This window comes from Meriones unguiculatus, chromosome 7 (assembly GCF_030254825.1).
Source record: "Meriones unguiculatus strain TT.TT164.6M chromosome 7, Bangor_MerUng_6.1, whole genome shotgun sequence".
Lineage (NCBI taxonomy): Eukaryota > Metazoa > Chordata > Mammalia > Rodentia > Muridae > Meriones > Meriones unguiculatus.
Genome location: NC_083355.1, coordinates 5,923,346 through 5,944,993, shown reverse-complemented (window position 1 = coordinate 5,944,993; position 21,648 = coordinate 5,923,346). Strand labels below are relative to the sequence as shown.

The 21,648-nt window shown below is 51.7% G+C and overlaps 1 protein-coding gene across 2 annotated transcripts; it reads left to right on the top strand.

Annotated features, from left to right (window-relative positions):
* The first annotated feature begins 14,976 nt into the window (after positions 1-14,976).
* Ubald2 (UBA like domain containing 2) lies at positions 14,977-19,581 on the top strand. Of its 2 annotated transcripts, XM_021662183.2 has the most exons (3): positions 14,992-15,311; positions 15,443-15,505; positions 18,495-19,581. In XM_021662183.2, the coding sequence occupies exons 1-3, from the start codon at positions 15,192-15,194 to the stop codon at positions 18,804-18,806; spliced, it is 495 nt and encodes a 164-aa protein (XP_021517858.1). In that variant the 5' UTR covers positions 14,992-15,191; the 3' UTR covers positions 18,807-19,581. The 2 variants fall into 2 exon arrangements, with proteins under 2 accessions (XP_060242343.1, XP_021517858.1); XM_060386360.1 differs by lacking the exon at positions 15,443-15,505 and having other exon boundaries at positions 14,977-15,311.
* The last annotated feature ends 2,067 nt before the right edge of the window (positions 19,582-21,648 follow it).

Below are 21,648 nucleotides of genomic sequence, written 5' to 3'. Positions count from 1 at the left end.
CTCGGCTTCCCTCCCTGCTGGCGCGGTCTTCCTTCCGTTTGGGGCTTACCCCACCTGGAGCTGCACATTCTGCACGAAAAAGCCGACGAGCAAAGAATGTGCCACTAAAGTTTCAATTTAGTACCCACACAGCTGCCTCCACACTCTTCAAGCCGACCAGCCAGGCCTGGAGACCAGCATCTGTTTCTCCTTACCAAAAGAAGCCAGAGTCTGGGGGAGGCGATGCGGTCACAGCCCGGACCTCTAACAAAATAAATACTCAAGTGCGGTTGCTTAGAAGATCAAAGGGGGAAAGTGAGAACAAATTCTCTTCCTTCTCCCAGGGTGTTTCCGTGTTTCTCTCCCCCGCCCCTGTTCCCTCCCTTGCTCCCCCCCACACCCCCAGCCTCTCAGAGCTCCTTCAAAATGCCTGTCCTGGCTGAATCACCTAACTGGGAAGGAACCCTGGAGAGACAGTCCAGACGGAGCAGCCCTGCAGCCATGTGTCAGCGGCGCCTCGGGACCCAGGAACCTCCCTGTGTTCTATGCCTGTACGTGTGGCTTCCTTCCTTCCTCTCGCTGTGCTCTTCAGGCTGACCTACGAGGACCAGTCCACAGGAGAGGAGCTCAGAAACCCAGCAAATGTGTGTCGGTGCCCAGCTGCCCCAGCACAGTGCAGCAAGCGGAGAATTCCACTCCCACGAACTTCCCCATGCCCGCGCTCAAATGGAAACAAGAAAACCACTGCTGGGGCTGAAGAGATGGCTTAGCACCAAGAGCGCCTGGGGCTCTAGCAGAGGAGTTTGGTCCCCAGCACCCACAAAAGGGCAGCTCACAGCCACCCATGATTGACCCTCCGGAAGATCTGCCTGCATGGACACCTGCATTCATGTGGTTCACACACACACACACAAACATAAATAAATATATTTTTTAAAAAGAAAGACATATTTGCTTCAAGGTGTGGTGGTTCATACTTGTAATCCCAGCCTTTAGGAGGTTGCACAAGGAGGACGATTATGAGTTCAAGGCCAACCTGGGCTAGATTCTGTCTAAAAGAAGAAAAAAAAAATGGAGGAAGAAGAGGAGGAGAAAAAAATTGATTCAGAAATGGAGGCAGCAGGATCAGGAGTTCAAGGTCATCCTTGGCTATAAAGTTTCAGACCTAGGCTGTATCATGAAACTCAGTCTTTAAATAAATAAATAAAAATGGTCTACAGCCATACCACCCTGAACCTGCCTGATCTCATCTCATCTGGAAGCTAAGCAGGGTAGGACCTGGTTAGTACTTGGATGGAAGACCTCTGGGGAATACTGGGTTTTGTAGGCATAAAAAAAGGGGGGGGGGGGGAGGCATGGAATAGTTCAGTTGGTAAAATCTATAAGCGTGAGGTCCTGACTCTGATCACCAGAGTCCACGTTAAAAAGCCAGACATGGTAGTACAGGATTGGAATCCCAATGCCAGGGAGGCAAATCCTGGCTATGCAGCCAGCCAGACTGGCCTGATCAGCCAGAGGCAGGTCCCGGTGAGAGACTGCCTCAAAAACCAGGGTGGGTAGCCTCAGAGAAATGACAATTAGCTTACAGGCTCACCTGCATGCACACGCAAGCATGCACCCTCTCTCTTGTGAACTCAGGAGATATGAGGACAGAGAGAGAGCTCACAGCTTTCCTCTGAAATTGGAGTGGAAGCCAGGACTCATTAACTCATCAACTGAACCCCACGGTCTTCTAACCCCTCCCAGGCATAGAGACCAAAGAGCAAAACAGAAAAAGGAGAGGCAACCCTGAGGGTGAGCGTGGAGTAGCTGGCAGTCTGTCCCAGGAGAGTCCACTGCTGACCCACCGGCAGTTCATTGCAATGACACCTTTACTCCTGAGCTAATTGCTTGTTTATGTAAGTGATAGCTGCTGTCCGGTTAGGGCCCTTCAAAGACTGCAGAGCCGGGCCAGACAATGAACACTGCTAGTGTTTACCATCTAGGTGCTATTGGAAGCCTTGGGCCCCTCCTACGCACCGTGAGGTGTGTGTTTGTTATTTGCTTAGTCATCTGTGGTTATCTTTTATAGTCGAGATGAAATCTGCGCATGAAAAGAAGTCTGAGCAAGACCCAGCCCACACCTGTTATTCCTGCACACAGGAGGCTGAGGCAGAGAGTGGGAGGATTCGGGGTCATGCTCGGCTGCATAGGGACCCCCAGTCCAGCATGGGCTATGTGAGACCCCTTCTCAAAAATGAATCCCCCAAAGCCAGGCACGGTGACACATGCTTTACTCCTAGGATGCACCCTCTACAAAGTAAATTAAAACGTAATAAAAAATGTTTCCAAAGGGTCTTCCTAGGATGGTTTTACCAACACGCAACCGGCATCTTTACCCAACAGCTTTGGTGGTTCTCTTACTTTGTGGAAGACACTTACCCCCAGGCAAGTTCCTCCCTCTGAGTCCCCTGAACCTCCAAATCAGCCTGCTGTTACTGCTTTCATCGTATTGCTGGGGGAATATCCTTTCGAGTGTGTGTGCCCTTCCTACACCTGTCTGTCAAGGTGAATTTCACCTCAGGTCAAATCCCACCTGTTCCATGAGACCACACAGCCCACAGCTGGCTTTTCTTCCTCAGAAGGCCTAGTGTAGGAATTATGTTCTGTATAATCCATGTGATGCTTTCACACACACACACACACACACACACACATATATATATATATATATATTTGTTTATTTCCCACAGGAAGATTCTGTAGCTCACCCAGGCACAGGAAGCAGGACCTCCCTTAGGTTCCCATGAGTCCACAGCCAGTTTCCCTCATCCGTGGCCATTCCCACCGGCCTCAGATGGAAAGACTATTCTAGCACAGTGACTGTTGGTTGCTGAAGCACGCTTCTCTTTGGGGTGGCACACCAGTGACTCAGGCCAGCTCACTGTTACCTCACCATCCTGTGACCGTTACCTTGCCTCCCCGAGTTCGCTGTTCCTCCTCCTTCTTGAGGCAGGGTCTGAAGGGACTCTGGCCAGCTCTAGGGGGCAGGCATAACTCTGGCAGGCCTTCCCCTTTTCCCCCATTCTCCCTGCCTTGCTAAAAACCCTTAGATTACATTCCTAAAGCCAGCCGCCAAGGACTATTCCCTTATATGGCCGCTTCCTCCTGAGGCTGACTACCATCTATCAAAGTATTGAAGTCCAGCAATCAAAAGCCCCCTGTGGCTCACCTAATTAACATGCCCAATTAAAATGAAACACCTCATCCTAACATGGGTTTTTTCCATCTTTACCTTTATAAACTGCCATTGGCCTATGGGCCACATCTGTGTCCTCTACATCCAGAGGCAGTTCTTTGTCCTACTCCTAGGCAAATCACCCTTAGCCCGATCTCTTACCCCATTCCTCCCCTCTGCCTTTTTCCCTTCCCTTTCTCCCTCTTCCTCTTTCTCCAGTCTTTGTTCCTATCCCTGTCCTCTATTCCTCAGGAGAAAATAAAACCCCTCTGTGCTGATAATTTGAACTTGAGGTGTCTTGATACTACTTCTAGTTCCCTACTGGGTCTGTTTTTGTTTTAAGAATTACTTTTATAGCCAGTTGTGGTGATGCACACCATTAATCCCAGCACTGGGAAGGCTGAGGCAGGCAGATCTCTGTGAGTTTGAGGCCAGCTTGGTCTACAAAGCAAGTCCAAGACAGCCAGGACTGTTACACAGAGAAACCCTGTCTTGAAAACCAAAAAAAAAAAAAAAAAAAAAAAATTTTAGTTTTTTTAGTTTTTTTTAAATTTATATGTGTGTGGGTATGTGCCCATGAGTACAGTACCCACAGAGGATCCCCTGGAATTATGGGGGATTGTGAGCTGCCCAAAATAGGTGCTAGGAACTGAATTTGGCTTTTCTGGAAGAACAGCAAACTCTCCTAACCACCGAGCCATCTCTCTAGCCCCTGAGATAGGCTCTTTCTAGGCAGCTTAGGCGGGCTTCAAGCTCCTGTCAAATGTTCCTTCAGCCTCAGCTTCCTCAGTCAGTAGGATGGCACCAATACATCAAGCTTGTTGTTTGTTTTATTTTCTTTGTCTAGTTTTCAGAGTCTCATGTTGTAGCCTGCACTGACCTTGAACTCACAACGCTCCTGAATCAACCTCGTTAGTGCTGGGATTGTAGGCTATACAGCATGCCTTGCTCTTCTCTTTTCTTATCCCACCTACTTGGGCTATCTTTTTTTTTTTTAATTTTATTTATATTTATTTTATGTACATGTTATGGTGTTTGCTGCATGTATGTCTAGTGAGGGTGTCAGATCCCCTGGAAGAAGAGTTTCAGACAATTGTGAGCTGCCATGTGGGTGCTGGGAATTGAACCCAGGTCCTTTAGGAAGAGCAGTTGGTGCTCCTAACCACTGAGCCAAATCTTCAGCCCCCCTACTTGGGCTATCTTGTTTCTCTATTTGAGTTTAGATGCCTCCTCCTCCCACTCACCCCCCCCCCTTTTTTTTTAACAAGTCCTGGATCAAGCACAGTATGTCACACCTGAAATCCCAGCATTTTGGAAGCTGAGGTAGAATAAAGACCAGTTGGGGTACATGGTGAGTTTCAGTCCAGCCAGGGGTACAGAATGAGACCCCCTTCTCAAAAATAACGAGAACAACAACGTGAGTACACAAATCAGAAAACAGTGACAACAGAAAGCTCTGGAAACTTGGTCCTGCTTTTTCCAGTTTTGTTTTTCTGAGAGAGAGCTTTGATGCAGTCCAGGCTGTCCTCAAACTCACAGAGATCCGTCTGCCACTGTCTCCTGAGTGCTGGGAATTAAAGGCAAGCGCCACCCCTCAGGAGTCTTTTGAGACAGGGCCTCCTGTAGCCCAGTGTTCTAGTTTGGTTTCTGTTTCTGTGTTAAACACCATGACTATAAACAACTTGAAGAAGAAAAGATACGTTTCAGTCAAGCTCACAGTCCATCATGAAAGGATGCCAGGACAGGAGCTCAAGGCAGGAAGCTGGAGGCAGGAACTGAAGCAGGGGTCATGGAGGAACACTGCTTACAGGCTTGGTCCCCATGGCTTATTCAGTCTGCTTTCCTAGAAAGTCCAGGGTGACATCCCTCACAGTGGTCTGGGCCCTCTCACGTAAATCATCAGTTAAGAAAGTGTCCCACAGGCTTCCTACAAGCTGACATGATGGGAACATTTTTCTCAATCGAGGGTCCTCTTCTCAGCCGACTCTAGCTTGCGTCAAGTTGACAGAAAAACCAACCAACATGCCAGGCCTGGTTTCCAACCAGCTGTGTGGTAGAGCTGGCCTTGAACGCCTGACCTTCCTGCCTCCACCTCCCAGGTTCTTGGCTTCATGGAAGGCCCCAAGGGCCGGGAAGGAGAACACACATCACCTCTTCTGGCTTCATGAAAGGCTTTGTTGGTTTGGTTTTGTTCGTGACAGAGTCTCATTCTGCCTGGAACTTAAAATCCTCTTGCCTCAGTTTATCACGTGGTAGAATTCCAGGTCTCCACCATCACACAGACCCCTCTGATCTAAACCTTCCTCCAAGAGCTGTGGCAGAGAAGTAATGGAAAGCCTGAGAAATGCTATTTTGAACCCCGTGCTTTTGAAACCATTTGCCTGCCCTGTCTCATTGCTCAGTTCTTTCCATTTTGGTTTGGCTTGGAGTTGGTTTTGCTCTGGTCCTTCTGAGGCTTGGGCTCTGTTCTGATCTAGAAGCTGCTGGAAGGCAGGACATACAGTTTTCTCTAGCTGCCCCTAGGTTTCAGAGCGTAGCAGAGCTGCCCGAGCCTGGCACACATGTTGAACTGACAAGGCACATCCTGGGGGTTTCCCAGTTCTGACGTGCACAACCCAATGCTCTTGAGCACACTGAGCACTTCCTTCCTCTTTTGGCCAAACAGTAGCCCTGTGTCCAGGAGCAGCCTCACGCCGGGTCTGGAGAGGAATCATTGTGGCCTGCTCTCTGGGAGTCAGCAAACAACACTCTGCCCTTAGTTCATCTTGGAGGTTCCTGGTTCTTGAAGACAAGAAGGATCTATCACTCTCAAACTATAAAACAACTGGGGGCTTTATTTTAAATAAGCCTCTGGGTTTTTTTTTTGTTTTGTTTTGTTGGGGTTTTTTTGGGGGAGGGAGATTTTGAGGCAAGGTTTCTCTTAATAGCCCTGACTGTCCTGGAGATTTGTTAGACCAGGTTGGTATCCAACTCACAGCAATCTGCCTGCCTCTGCCTCCTGAGCACTGGGATTAAAGGTGTGAGCCACCAGGCCTGGCTGGGCCAGAGCTTTGTTTTCTTTTCCTTGTTTGGAGACATAGTTTACTCTGTTGTCTAGGCTGGCCTGGAACATGCTGTAGAACCCAAGCTAGCCTTGAACTACTGGCAATCCTCCTGCTTCATCCTTCTGAGTGCTAGAATTGCAGATGTGAGCCACTGTGCCTGACTTCCAAGATCAGTCTCTCTTTCTCTTCCCCCCTCCTCCCCCCCTTACCACGTGATTACTTCTGTCCTTGAAAGTTACTGAAACCTTATTGTCTTATGAGAAACTTCATGTCTCCTTTAACATTTCTCTCTTTTCTGCTGGATCCTGCTCAGTTTAAATTCCCTTCATGGACTTGGCTGGCCCGTTCTCCAGGGCCTCTTCCCTAGGGGTGACGTCACCCGTAGTGGTACTCCGGAGACAGTGGCAAGAAGACCACTGAAAGTTTGAGAACAGCCAGGATTATATAGGGAGACTTTGCAAGACAAAAGAAAAACCTTTGATATGCATGTGTACACACGAGCCCACACATGATTATGTATGAATACATAATGGGACAATAACAAAACATGTAATTAAAAAAAAGTCTCTCCATGGTAGCTCAACGAGAGAGTGATCATCTGTCATGAACTAGCCTGGCATTCTACCCCTGGTGTGGTGGTTTGAATGGGAATGGTCCCTGTAGGCTCATGTATTTGAATGTTTAGTTCCTAGTTGGTAGACTGTTTAGAAAGAATTAGGTGGTATAGCCTTGTTTGAGGAGTTGCGTCACTGTGGTATGCTTTGAGCCCGTGCCAGGCCCAGGCACAATTTCTTTTTGCTTCCATCTTTCAGATGAGACGTAAACTCTCAGCCTCTGCTCCAGCCTCACACTTTCCTGCCTGCTGCCGTTATGACTGTGGACCTACACTCTGAAGCTGAAAGCAAGCCCCAACCAAATGCTTTCTTTTCCAAGCTGCCTCGGCTGCCGTGTCCCCTCACAGGAATAGAACAATAGCTAAGACACCTAGCATTGCAAAAAATAAATAAATAAAATGGAGAAATAAACCTAGACTGGAGCTCAGAGGTTAAGAGCACTGGCTGTTCTTCCAAAGGTCCTGAGTTCAATTCCTAGCAACCACATGATGGCTCACAACCACCTATAAAGAGATCTGGTGCCCTCTTCTGGCCTGCAGAGCACTGTATAAATAATAAATAAATCTTTAATAAAAATAAATCTTATGACTAATCCCAGAACTGTGAGACTGGGGCAGGAGGATTGCCAAGAGTTCAAGGCCAGTTTGATCTACATAATGAGCTCCAGACCAGACTGGTCTAGAGACTCAGACTGTGTAAATACCTAAATAAATAAAAACAAATGAGTTTGCAGCTGGCTGCAGAGGCACATACCAGCAACACCACCACTTGAGAGTCAGAAACAGGAGGGTCAGAGGTTCAAAACCACCCTCGGCTACACAGCAAAGTTCAGAGCAGGCCTAGACAACATAAGAAACTATCTTAAAATAAACAGACTTGCCGGCTAACTAAGTAGCTAAATAAATAAATAATAAACTCCCAGGTTCAGAGACCAGGGAGCAAGCACCCAACAGCCTCGTTGTCTGTGAAATCGGTGGCAGCTTTGATAATGTGTTCCCCTGTTTCCTCCCCGACTTCTGAGTATGGGGGAAAGTGTGGACTTCAGAGAAGTCATGTGACTCTTCTGGACCCTAAGCCAGGAACAGAACGGAGGAGTATTTGAGCTACTTCTGAGCGACAACACTTAGTTGCCAGCATTCAGCTCCCAGCCTTCTCCCTGTCTGTTGGTGTGGTTCATACTGAAAGCATCATAGGCTTTCGAGGTCTGTGGAGCACCTGCTTAAACTCAGCCTTAGCACCACGAAGATGGGATGACAAACAAATCAGGCCAGCTGTGTGTCAATAAAACTTTATTTACAAAAACAGGCCCCAGGGGTTTAGCTTGCCAGCTTGGAAACCGCCCCATGATGGAAGATTCCACGGTCTAGAAAATGATGTCATTGCCCCCAGGGTAGTTTTTCTTTATCCCCTGAACTTAGCCTGGGTGAGAAGTAAAACTGTAGAACCGAGTTACTGCAACCTAGCTTAGTCTAATCAGGTGAGTCTGAGGTTGCCTGGGGCCAATTTGACAGCACTGGAGCTTTTTTTCCCAGAGAGAGGAAGGATCACCCCTCCACGCACTGAGCAGGGCATGCTAGCCCTGATCTGTGCCAGCTCAGTCCTGCCTTCCCACCACCTTCCCCAACACATGCTTCAAATGTATCTTTCTTGAACACCATCCCCATTTGGGTTTTTGTTGTTGTTGTTGTTGTTTTTCTGTAGACCAGACTGGCCTTGAACTCACAGAGATGTGCCTGCCTCTCTCTGCCTCTGCTTCCTCAGTGCTGGGATTAAAGGGGTGCACCACCACCTGCTTTGTTTTGTGAGGGCTGGGGCTCAAACTCAGGGCCTTCAGGTCAAGCACTTTACAAAGTGAGCCTTCTCCCAAGGTTTGTACAGCTGTATACTGTTCCCCTCTCCTACCCTCACTTCACACCTGGAACCTCCACATGCTCACCCTCCCTTTTCTCGCTCCCCCTCCTAGCAGTACCCTTGGTTTCCCCTGGACAATTTCACTTCTACTTTCATTTCTGCGATTTCATGTGTATGTAAAAGTCTAGGAACCACAAAATAGTCGACAACACACAGTGCTCTGTCTTTCTGAGTTATTCCACTTCCTGTGACTATCTCCAGTTTCCTACAAATGATATAACTTTGTCCTTTATGGCTTAACAAAACTCCTCTGTACAGAGCTGGTGACATGATATCAGAGGTTAGGACCACTTGTTGCTCTTGCTGGGGACCTAGGTTCTAGTCTCAGTACCCAAATAGTAGCTCACAACCACCCGCACCTCCAGTTTTGGGGGATCCAGCACCGTTTTCTGGCCTTTCTGGGACCCAGGCACACACGTGGTGCCCAGACTACATGCAGGTAAACACTCATACACATAGAATAATAAATAGAAAAATATTTAACTCCAGCCGGAAGGTGGTGGGACCAGCTCAGCAGGGAGATCTCTGAGAGGTTGAGGCCAGCTGGATCTACAGAGCGAGTTCCAGGACAGAGAGAAGCCCTGTCTCAGTAAACCAAACCAACCAACCAAAGACATACAGTACATCTTCCTCCACTTTCGAACATCAAGGTGGTTCCATAGCTCAGCTGTTGTGAACAGTGCCGCAGTCAACCTGGATGTGCGGGCGTCTGTGACGTGTTGTCTTGAGCTTCATGGGGATTTGAGATGGAGTCTTGCTTTGCGCCCTTGGCTAGCTACTAAATTCATAGTAACCCTCCTGCCTCAGGCTCTTCTTCACCATGCTCAGCTCCTTGGTGTGGCCTTGCTGCGGTTTGTGCTGTCCCTTCTAGTAACCCAGCTCCCTTATTTACCCAAAAGCCTCCCTGTTTCAGCTCTCCATGCTGTGATGAGCCTCTTCAGACTATTTCCTTATGATCTATAAGGGCTAGCCTAATAGGAACTGCCTCATGGAGTCATGGAAAAGAGGAAAAGCCAGCTCTTTCAGAGAGGCGCTCACATGCTCCAGGGGCCCCCACTAAGCTCACCCACCGGGTAGATAGGAGAAAAGAACTGGGTCTCACAAAGGTAGGCAGACAGACCCACCTTCATTCCTGGAAGGTGTACGCAGGGAACCGAGACGAGCGAAGAAAGCAGGGTGTTTGGAAAGGGTCATTCCAGGAGCTACAAAGGTACTGACCCCAGCACTTGGGGAGGCAGAGGGAGGTGGATCTCTGTGAGTTCAAGGCCAGCCCGATCTTCAAACCGAGACCAGGACAGCTAAGTCCATAGAGAAAAACCCTGTCTGGAAGAGAGAGAGTGAGAGGAAAAGAAAAAAAAATGTTCAGTACAAAAGTAACAAAAATGACTGCATGGTTCCTTATAGTGTGTGGGTGTGTTACAAAGGCTTTGGGTCTCAGTAGGCATATGTCCTCAGTAGGAAGTTGGACTGGCTAGCTCCAGGCCTCTCCATTCCTTTCCCAAGGACAGTGTGTGGCTGAGCGGGAAGCAAGCGTCCCCACCCACACGAGAAGGAGGAGACTGCTCCTGAGGCTGTGGCTGTTCCTCAAACCTCCTTTGGTCTCCCCTCCCCTGTAGATTGCTGAACACACCTGGCAACCAGAGGTGGGGCTAGCTTATCACCTGGCCGCCAGGTACAGCACACAGTGTCCAGAGCAGAGAGCTGCTTTTGGGGAATGCCTTTAACTGTGCTGGGAGCGGCCTGGCCTTTGTCCCTCGTGAGGCACGTGACAGTCTGCGGAAAAGATAATCTGGTATAAACCTGCATGTCCTCATCGCTGGGGATCAGCCTTGGCTTTTCTGTCTCCAACAACACGGAGGAAAGGCGTTTCCTGTCTTGTCAGTACTATCTAGGCCCTAGATTCTAGGGAGATTCCTGCAGGCAGGCTGGACTTGAAAATAGAATGTGGTATTTTAAAAATGTGTACACCTGTCCACATTGTAAGTTCCAGGACAGCCAGGACTATGTAGAGAAACCATATTAAAAAAAAAAAATCCAGGAGCTGTGGCACACGCCTTTAATCAGGGAGGCAGAGGTAGACAGATCATTGTGAGGCCAGCCCTGTCTACAAAGTTAGTCCAGGACAGCCAAGACTACACAGAGAAGCCTGTCTCTAAAAAAACAAAAACAAAAGAGTATGCACGTTTGTACTCTCAGAACTGGGGAGGCTGAAGCCGGAGATTCGAGGCCAGCCTGGGCTACAGATGAAGAACTTGAGCCTACAGCAAACAAGCAGAAGAACACAGCCTCTGATCAAAGACACTGCTGTGTGGCCTCAAACCTCAGTCCTGCCCTGAAGTTAGGAAGTTCCAGGCCAAACAGGGCTACATAGGAAGACCCAGCCTAAAAAAGGGGGGTATATCAGAGGAAGACAGGCAAGCAGGAGAAGAGGGAGGTTGGGAAGGAAATGAGCTTGCCGATGCACCCAACCTTAATCTTGCTCGTTGCTACCTGGCCTTGGTGGGTTCTGAGTGTCCTCCAACCTTTAGGCTCATTAGGAATCTGGTGACCTCAAATTTTCTCTCTGTTTTGTTGGAGCTGCTTGAGTCCAGGGCATCAGAGGTAGAAAAGAGGGAGAGCCTGGAATTTTCTGTCCGAGTATTTTTATCACAGGTTGGTTGAATGCAGAGATGTGGGTATACAGGCTAGGAAGCCCCTGCTGGGTTTCCATCCCCCCTTCTCCCAGGTGAGGGTAAGGTGAGAATAAAAGGGAACAGCAGCCTGCACTGCCAGGGATCTCAGGCCAAGAGCTGCCCCAGAACAAGGCAGCACTGTCATTGTGGGCTCCGGGTTTTAACAAGTACACACAGGTGTTCAGCGTGCCAGGGCCACGAGTAGCAAGGCCTACCTTGAGTAGAGACATTTTAAGAAAACATGCCTATAAGCCTCAGGGTCTTAATTAAGAAGTTCTCACACCCACCTTGGTGGTGCAAAGAAGGCCTGTTATCCTGGGAAGGCTGAGGCAGGATGATCAGGGGTTGGAAGCTAGCCTGGGCTATGTATAAAATTATCCAGCTCTCAAGGAAGACAAAAGTTGAAAGCTTCAAAACCTGTTGTTTCCTGGACACCAAGGGGCTTATCCCTAAGGATCATCTAATGTTTACCCTGTGTAGGACACAGTTGTGGATTGCTGGGACAAGCGTAGGAGCATGCCTCCTAAGCCAGAGGGACCTCTGTGGTGAAGGCCACCCCAGGAGGAAGCAGGAATCGCTGTAGAGCTTTGCCTGTGATCTGTGGACCTGACTGGTAGAAGGGCTTAATCAATACTTAGGCTTCTGGGAACCTGGTTGAAGTTGAATGTCTGGGAGCGGAAGGAGTGCCAGGCTCCTGGGAGCAGGGAAGAACGGATGAGGTCATGTTTGCAGAGGACTTTGAGCTGTTGAGATGAAAGCAGACCAAGTGCAAGGTATTATTAACTGAAGGTGTTATTATCTTAATCTGAGGGGACAATACAAGGCCAGCGAAACACTGCAATAAAAACATGCCCATTAATAACAAATGAAACAGCAGTGGCCAGGGAGGACAAAATCCTTGTTGCCTCAGTGGCTATGGAGGGAGTGATGATACAGCAACTGAGAAAGAGAAACAGCCTGGGTCTGTAGATCACTGAGAGTGAGCCCCAAGGCAGGCTCACAGTTCCTGGACCTTAATGCATAGTCCCCTTGTGCTGAGGACTTCCTGACTAACGCAGTACTAACGCAGGTATGTTAGTGGTGTTTACATTCTGTTAGGTATTAAAGGGTACTTTAGAGATTATTTAAAATACATGGGAGGCTGTGTAGGGGTTATTACAAACCCTATGCTATGTATTCTAGCTACATAAAAGGAGTTGAGCATCCACAGATTCTGGTAGCTTTAAGGGACCCTGAAACATGGTTTTCCAGTCACACTTGCGGCCTCAGCCCGTGGACATTTTGGGGTATCCAAGAATAATTATAGTACTCCTACCCCTTTAAAACAAACAAATAAACAAGCAAACCAGAAGACAGATGAAACAAGATTAACTCATTCTAGCACCCAAAGCTGTTTTGTTGTCTTCTTGTGTAGCTGGGGAGAGGCCAGGGCTTCCTGCAGGCTAGGCAGGCTCTCTGACACACTAACTGTGCTTTCATTGGTATGCAAACATTGGCTGTAATTTTATTCACACACACACACACACACACACACACACACACACACACTTTTCAAAAGTGGTCAGATTCTCTTGAATGGAAATTTTAGTTCTTAAAGGTAAAATAAAAATAGGGTTGTGGGGCAGTAGTGGTGTATGCCTTCATTCCCAGCACTCTGGAGGCAGAGGCAGGAGGACTTGAGTTCAAGTCCAGCCTGGTCTACAGAATGAGTTCCAGGGCAGCCAAGGCTAGGTAAAGAAACCCGTGGAGAAAACAAAAACAACGAGGTTGCAGACCCACACCAGGCAGAGAGAGCACCCTCCCTGCAGCCACCTCCCCCAGGTAAACAAACAGAAGCAGGGCTTGCTTTCTTCCCGTGGTCCTGTCCAGCACACCCATAACTACTGAAAATATACTCTGTGATTAGTTCTGATGAAAAAGAGTGTACCTCTTCCTGAAACCAAAGCCCTAACAGTAAATCCCTGTTCCAGTCCTCCAGATCAGGGCGGGAACAGCCCCAGGGCCTCTCCCAACAGTATGAAAATCCTCTTGCAATATTTACCTATAAGGCAAGTTCATCGTCCCATTACCTAAGTCCTCTTTAATATCCAATACAATAAATTCTAAGTGAATACAAGTATCCGATATACTGTTGATCAGGTAATAACAACAAGGAAAAAAATAAGTCCTCATGCTGAAACCAGATACTTTTAAATTTAAATTACTTATTTTGCCTTATGAGTAGTTTTCCTGTGTACTAGGTGCATGCCTGGTGCCCACAGAGGCTGGAGGAGGAATCAGATCTCCTGGAACTGAGTTACAGACAGTTGTGACCCAACCTGTGGATGCTGAGACTCCAACCTGGTTTCTTTGGAAGAGCAGCCGATGCTTGTAGCTGCAGCTGGTGCTCTTAGCCGCTGAGCTATCTCTCCTGTGGCCAGATACATTCTTTTTTTAAGCAGTGGATTTTTAAACCTTGAGGTTGGTTTATGCAAAATATGCCCTGCCGCTGACCAACTCTGCGCCGTCTCTCACTCTGTGTGTGTGTGTGTGTGTGTTTGGCTATTTTGAGACAGAGTTTCTCTGTGTAGCCCTGGTTGTCCTGAAACTAACTCACTATGTAGGCCAGGCTGGCCTTCAAACTCAGAGGAGTCTGCCTGACCCTGCCTCCCACTGAGCGCTGGAATTAAAAGCACGTGTTACTATGCCCACCGCCCTGGCTGTCTGGGAACTCCCTTCCTAGAGCACGTTGGCCTCCAAGTCAGAGATCTGCCTGCCCTCTGCCTCCCAAGTGCTGGGATTAAAGGCCAGCAAACTAGGCTTGTTTTGTTTTGTTTTAGACAGGGTTTCTCTGTGTAATCCTGGCTGTCCAGAACTCACTCTGTAGACCAGGTCCTCGAACTCAGAGACCCGCCTACCTCAGCCTCCAGAGTGCTGGGACTGAGGGTGCGTGCCACCACCACCACTCTGGTTTCTTTTTGTTGTTGTTGTTTTGTTTTGCTTTTCCTTTTTTGGTACTAGGAATTGAACCCTGGACCTGAGGCTGTGCGTTGTGTTTCAAAAGTTTTCTTTTTTAAAGTGAGACTCTTTAGAAGCTATTTAAAATTTAAATGCTCTTGGGAGTTGAGGAGCTGCAAAGGTTCTGCGTGTTTTCTATTTTGATCAGTCTGTTTCTCGAGATGACCACATCTTTCAGAGGAAATGAGTCAAAGCCACTCAGTCTTGCTTTTCCAGCTGAGCATGTTCGGTTTCAATGAAGTAATGAATGAACTTGGCCAGCACCACCCCCAACGCCTACAACAGCAAACACAGGGGACCTCCACCAATCAGCGCGCACTCAGGGTTTTTTGAGTTGAGTTCGAACGGGCCTACGGTAGGCCAATCAGCGCCCCAGGACCCGCCCCCGGGGGCCGGCCCCAGCCAACCACCAATCAGGAGGAGCCAAAACACGGCGGCTGGCCAATGCCGGGGCGGCCCCGCGGCGCCGGCTCCGCCAATGGGCGCGGCCGGGCGAGAAGAGCAACAGAGCGGCTGGGCCCGCCGCAGGATTCGAATCGAACGTCCGTGCAGGAGCCGGCGGCCGGCCGGGCGGAGCGTGGGCCAATCAGCGGCGGCGGCTCGCGGCCCCCGAACGTTGGGCCCGGCGGCCCCGCCCCGCGCTGTTGTTTGCGGCGTCGGCGCGGCCGCGCGAGCCGGACCACAACATTCGCCGGGCGGCGGCGGTGGCGGCGGCGGCGGAGCGGCGAGCGCGAGCCCGGGGCGGCCGCCCAGCGCCATGTCGGTGAACACGGACGAGCTGCGGCACCAGGTCATGATCAACCAGTTCGTGCTGGCCGCGGGCTGCGCGGCCGACCAGGCGCAGCAGCTGCTGCAGGCGGCGCACTGGCAGTTCGAGGTGTGCGCGGGGGGCCCGGGCGGGGGGCGCGTGGGGGCGCGGGGAGCGCGGCGGGGGCCCGGGGCCGCGGGGGGAGGCCGGGGCGGCCGGGCCCCGCTCACGCCGCCGCCGCCGCCCGTGTTTGTCCGCAGACCGCCCTAAGCGCGTTCTTCCAGGAGAGCAACATTCCCAACAGCCACCACCACCCGCAGATGGTAAGTGGCCCCCGGGGCCGGGCCGGGCGCCCGGGGCGGCGGGGTCGCTGACAGGCGGCCGGTGACAGCCATGTTGCCGGGGAGCGCCGCGCCGCGAATGTAAACAAAGAGCCAAAATGTCTTCCAGGAAAGAGCTCCCGGGCCGGCGCGGGCTCGCCCAACTTCGGGGCCCGCCTCCGGGCTCCTGGAGGCCGGCCTGAAGCCCTGCGCCGCGCGCGCGGCCTTGGGCGTGGGGAGGGGGGGTGGAGGGCAGGAGGGAGGCCCCCAGCACCAGCAGGCCCCTGGAAGTCCGGTAGCAGCGGGTGTTGGGGGCCCGATGGTAACCAGGCCTCGGGAGAGCTCGGAGGGGGGCTGAGGTGGGGATTGTGTGTTGATGCAGCGCGCAGGGACACACAAGCCACCCACCCAGTGCTGCAGGAAGCAGGGAAAGGGATAGATCCACCCCAGCTCCCGGAAGCCCGGTTCTACCCACAGAGGTAGGCTGGCCCTACCGAAGCCAGGTCGGACACAGATTTACACTCTCAAGATAAAAAAGCAAAAATTTTCTTTTAATCTCAGTATGTTAAGAAACAAAAACAGCCCAGGAAACAAGTTCCTGAAGCCTGGATTTGTCTTCTCCTTCCAACTTGGCTCCCAGCTGGAGCCTTTGCCCTCCTGGCCAGTGCTCTGCCTTCTTGAGGCCCGGGACATCCCTTCTCCCCTCCAGCCCCTAGTTACCTATTAGCTCCAACCTCGTAGGAGGGCCTGAAGGGTGGTAAAACATTATTCCCTGGAAGATCTGTTGTTGGACATTTTTGGCATTTTTTACTTGGGTGTCCTTGTCCCAGGCTCTCTCCAGGGGACAGACTACACACACAGCTCCTCCACTGTGTCTTGTTCTTGGCACTGTTTTCTTCCAACCAATGAGGGAGGAAAGGGAGAGAAGTCTGTCTTGACGTAAACCAGCTTTTAGCGTTTGGAGTAAGATGGGAAAATGAATGGTGCTGGCTCTAGGTCCTGGCCACTGCGGCCAAGCTCTTAGGAGAATGAGGAGGGCTTTGTCATGTCTGAGACCCCTCTCCTGCATCCAGCCACCCAGGGCTCTGCTTCCATCCCTACTCAAAACTTCTTCCTCCCCACAAGACCACTCAGAAACGCACGGCCATGCTGAAGGGCCTGGAACAAGGAAGCCTGCAGGCCCCAGCTTGACCTGCAGTCCTGTTTGGTTCCTTTCCCCTCCCCCACCTTTGCAAATCTGAGTGTGTGTGTGTGTGTCTGTCTGTCTGTCTGTCTGTCTGTGTGTGTTCCCCTTTGGAAGCTTCCCTTGGGGAGACAGCTGGCTTTGTAACGCAGACATTGTAATCAGGGCCATGTGCCAAGTGCTCCTCCAGCACTGTTGGGGACAGCAGCCCTAGATGTAAACAAAATTTTGGAACCCAGCACTTGGGAGGTTGAGGCAGGAGGATTGCTGTGAACTCCAGGTCTGCCTAGGCTCTCTATTTGAATACTAGTCACCACAAAGTAGCTTTAACTGGTAAGTGATTGTCCTGTAGCTTGCCAGCCACTGTTGGAGGAATACCACATAAATGGTGAGGGTCCCCAGTTGTATGAGGGGGAGGGACAAGAAAGGCCTTTGCAGAGGGGAAACAGGAAGGTCTTAATCATGACATGGAGGCAGAATTACTTGAGGTTACAGGAAGGGCTTCTAGAAAATGTAGTTCAAGCCCTGCTTTCCCCGAAGCAGAGAGGCTGGTGACCTTCCTGAGCTCACCAGAGCAGATAGGCACAGGCCCCGTGAACTATCCAAACTATCCAGGCTGTCCCCTGGAAAAGAGACCTAGCCTCTGGCTCAGTTGACGGGGGGAAGTCAGTCACGATGCTGTGATGCAACTGCCCTCCACCCACAACCCCCCATTCATTGTTTCCTGCTGCCCAGAAGTCATGGGGGTGGGCAGGGAATATTGCTGGGCGGAGGGAAGTGTCTGGGTGGGGCCAGACCTGGCTGAGGCCTTTGGCCTTCCCTTGGGGCCTTGGAGTGGTCAGAGTCCCCTAGAAGCCGGTGCAGCACAGCCTCCTTGAACAGGGTGAGGCGGGGTCTTTGCCCTAGTTCCTGGCTTCCCTTTAACTGGAGTGATAAAGCTCCAGCATCCTGTTGTGTGTCTCCCCACCCCCAATGCCCTGTGCCTTGGGGAGGAGCCAGTGCTGCTAAAATTAGGAGAAGCTGACGGGACTCCCTGGCTTCCTGGGAGGGAGAAGAGACTTTGAGGTCAGAACCAGCTCGTGTGGGTCTTGGGCTCTGACCTGCCTGTTCCAGCCCACGGGCTGCGCAGTGTCCCTTGCTGCTCCCTAGGAGTGTGCTGCCTGCATCTGGGGCTGGCAGGGCTGGCTGCATGTCTGTACTAGCAGTCCAGACCTCAAGTGGCAGTTAGCCCTGAGTGCAGAGTGCGAGCGGCTGGGCAGAGGCCTCAGCACAGGGACCTGTGCACCTGAAATCCCGCAAGCTCTAACCTGCACAGTTCGCACCTGCTTTGAGTGAATGTTCAGCTGTGACTTGACCCTTGGGCCTCAGTTTCTTCATATGTAATTCAAAAAAATAATTGAGCTAACCAGGTCTGCATGTAGGAAATAATGAGTGAGGGGCCCAGGGTCCAAGACCTGTTGGCTGAACAGATGGAAGGTATGGAAACTCCAAGAAAGTGCAGCTTCTCAGTGGCTGGTGCCTAACACCCAGGGAATGTCTGAGGTGGCCTGTGGAGAGAGCCAGCTGGCTCCTCAAAGCAGGAAAGGCACTGGACCTGGGCAGCAGTGTCCTGGGCTGCTCCTTGTCCTTTCACATTGACACCTTAGTTTGGAATTAACCATTGACATCGCATGCCCCAGGCAGCTCTTTCTTGTCCTTTATTGTCTCTGGGAAGATGACAAGTGGCCTGTCCTAAAGTTGCCTGTGGCTTGAAGGTGCCAGGACCATGCCCTGCAGGCGGCCTCACCCCACCTCTTCTTTCTTCCACAGATGTGTACTCCCAGCAACACCCCTGCCACGCCGCCCAACTTCCCTGATGCGCTGGCCATGTTCTCCAAGCTTCGAGCCTCTGAGGGCCTGCAGAGCAGTAGCAGCCCCATGTCAGCTGTGGCCTGCTCCCCCCCTGCAAACTTCAGCCCCTTCTGGGCCGCATCCCCACCCAACCACCAGACGCCCTGGATCCCGCCCTCTTCCCCTAACTCCTTCCATCACCTCCACTGCCCACAGCCCACGTGGCCCCCTGGAGCGTCACAAGGGGGTACCCAGCAGAAAGCCATGGCAGCAATGGATGGCCAGAGATGAGACTGGACGCCACTGGGCTGGAGCAGGGGGCAGTCCAGGGTTGTGGGGACACAGAGGAGGGCTGGGGAGGGGGGAAATGCAAGAGGGTGGGGGGATTTCTTGAAGATCGCACTGGAAGATTTTATAAGAGAATTTTTGTGGGTGGGGGCAGTAAACGTCCTGAGCCACTTGGGTTCTTCAGGAGTTTCTCTTCGGGAAAGTTTTTTTTTTCCTCTTTTTAATATATAACTATAATATATATATGAATATAAATTTAGTTAATGTATGTGAGAGTGGGGCCTGCCCACGTGGCATGTTGGGGTCAGAGGGGAAGGCTCACGGTCTTGGGCAGCATCCCTTCATCTGCCCAGGTGAGAGGAGTGGGCGCTCACAGGTGCAGCGAGTGTGCCGCCTGCTGGCTGTGCTGCCTCCATTAGAAGGCACACCAACCGTTAGGAGCCCTCCTTCCTCCGCCAAGAGAGGCGCTCCCAGAGGGGCCCGTCGGGCCACAGACTTTCCTATCCATTGGTGGGCGGTTTTCATCCCTGCTGGGGGTAGCCTCGGGGAGAGTGGCCCTGAACCTGTCACCAGCTAGGTGTGCAGAGCTGAAGAGTTAGCTGGCCTCTGATGAGCGGATTCTTGACTGTCCCACAGGTCCCCAACCTCTTTGTGTCTGTCCAGGGTCAGAGGAGGACAACTCAGGAGAGCCTGCCTTTGGATTGAGTTCCCAGATTAAAGTCACATGTCACCAGGGTGCAATTTTAATTTAAAAACTTAAAAAGACTTTTCTAACTTCCCTGGTTTGCTGTGCTTTTGTTTGCTTTGGTGGGAAAGGCCAGTGGGAGCCCTGGTATGGGTGGCAAGGCATTGTCATTTTCTATGGTATTTCCTCATGAGGCTACGTGGCCTGGGGTGTTGGGTGGCTCAGGCAGGGTACGTCCTGACCTGGTTCTTCCTGTCCCTTATGGATGCAGCCTGGGAACCCATCTCTGCTATAAGCTGTGCGGTTTCCCAGTATCTGTTGCCTTCAGGTCCACCTCTACTATTGCCCTGCAGAGTGGATTCTTGGGGCCAGTTGAATATACAGCCATGACCCAGATGTCAGCCAAGGCTGTGCCGGTGTCACAGAAGGCTGGATTCCCGAAGGGGCCTGGGGGTAGGGATGGTAGCAGAACCTGCTCACCTGGCTGTAGTGAGTGACCACCGTGGGCAGGGGTGGTTATGCTGCCTCAGTGGATGCAAACCCTTCCTGCCCCTCCTTCTGGGGGATCCAAGAGCTAGGATGCGAAACTTGAGTGGGAGGACGGGCCCAAAGTGAAGTGAAACCACCCTTATAGAGCAGAGCGATGGCCCAGCTCCCCTCCTGTGCATGTGACACATGGCTGGACTTGAAAACTGGGTTTGTCCTTTCAGTTTTGTTTCCTGGTTGGAGCCCCCTGGGCCTCCTCCCAGGCTCACCCCTGCCCCTGCCCACCTGTGCTTTCCCAGACTGGAAGGGGAAACCCCTGACAGGCCTGTGGGCGGCCATGCAGGGGCTGCTGGGACCTGGGCCAGGGACCATGCAGATGTACCTAGGTATGGACGGGTGAGGGCCAGTCACCTTAGGGAATGTGCCGCCTGTCCCTTTTATATCTGTGGGCCAAGGCCTGGGTAAGGAGAGGTCATGCCTGCCTGTGAATTTTGTGAATTTGGCCTCTACACCAGGGAGACTGAGCCGGCCTTCTGACATTTCACTGCCTGGGAGGGACCAGAGTGAGAGAAACAGGAGCTGAGGAGAGTGGTGCCACCCCAGGGTGCCCACAGGCAGGGGGTGCTCATTGGCCAGGCCACGCCTCTGCCATCCAGTGACAAGCATGATCGCATTGCTGATGGGAGAGGGGCGCCCTCCACCACATGGCACCCCTTGCCAAGCCCATCAGCGTCTGTCGTGAGAAACCCATTTCTTGGCTGTTTCCTGCCACACTTTCCTGTGTGATTTTTGTCGCCGCCTCTTCTCACACCTCAGAGTGAACATCTTGCCCCAGATGCTTTCCCGTGTGAGAGGGAGTGATGGAAACTGGTGCGGGGGTGCCCCATCTCCCACTCTGCACACCCCAGTCTGAGGTGGGAATAGACAGGGTTTCACAGTGTAGCCCAGGCTGGCCTTGAGCATTGGATCCTCCTCGAGTCTCCAGAGCGCTGGACTGAGGTGTGAAGCCAGAAAACTGCTTTGATGACTGAGGTTTTCTTGGGCCCCAAGTTGGGTCAGTCTCTCTTGTGGCCCGCTAAGATGTCAGGGCACCAGCTCAGGATGGAGCTGGGGGTGGGGAGCACAGTGGGCTGAGTGGCCATCAGGACAGAAAGAGGAATCAGCCTCACGGGCTGAGGGGCCTGCTCCTTCCTCCCGTGCTCTGAGTCTTCCCATCTTGGCCAATGCAGCCGTGCACGGAGTCCCTCCAGCGGGGCTGGCTTTTGAGCTGTCAGCAGCAGTGGCTCATCCAAGGGGACTGCAGGACATGGCTGATAGATCCTCCCAGCAGCGTGTGTGTGTGTGTGTGTGTGTGTGTGTGTGTGTGTGTGTGTGTATGAATGCGTGCGTGTGTGCACATGCTTTTGGGTGGAAGTTGTATGGGTAGCAGGAGCTATGCTGAGCCCGAGGCAGGGGAGCAGGTGGCAGCAAGATCTCACCTCCCAGAGTGCAGACATCATGGATCCCACCTTCCCAGAGTGCCCCAGGCCAGGCCTTTGGACTAGAAGTCAGTACTGTCAGAGAAACACTGCTGTGACCAGGCCCAGCCTGTCCCCTGGCTCCCAGAACCACATCTGGAGTCTTGTCCCGGCTGGCTTCCCCGAGCACCTGCACGCTCAGAACGGCTCAGTCGTA

Excerpts from the sequence above, each read along its gene's own strand:
- Ubald2 (XM_021662183.2), top strand. The coding sequence starts at position 15,192 with ATGTCGGTGAACACGGACGAGCTGCGGCACCAGGTCATGATCAACCAG. Across the intron at positions 15,312-15,442 it reads CGGCGCACTGGCAGTTCGAG|ACCGCCCTAAGCGCGTTCTT; the intron begins GTGTGCGCGGGG and ends GTTTGTCCGCAG. Across the intron at positions 15,506-18,494 it reads GCCACCACCACCCGCAGATG|ATGTGTACTCCCAGCAACAC; the intron begins GTAAGTGGCCCC and ends TTTCTTCCACAG.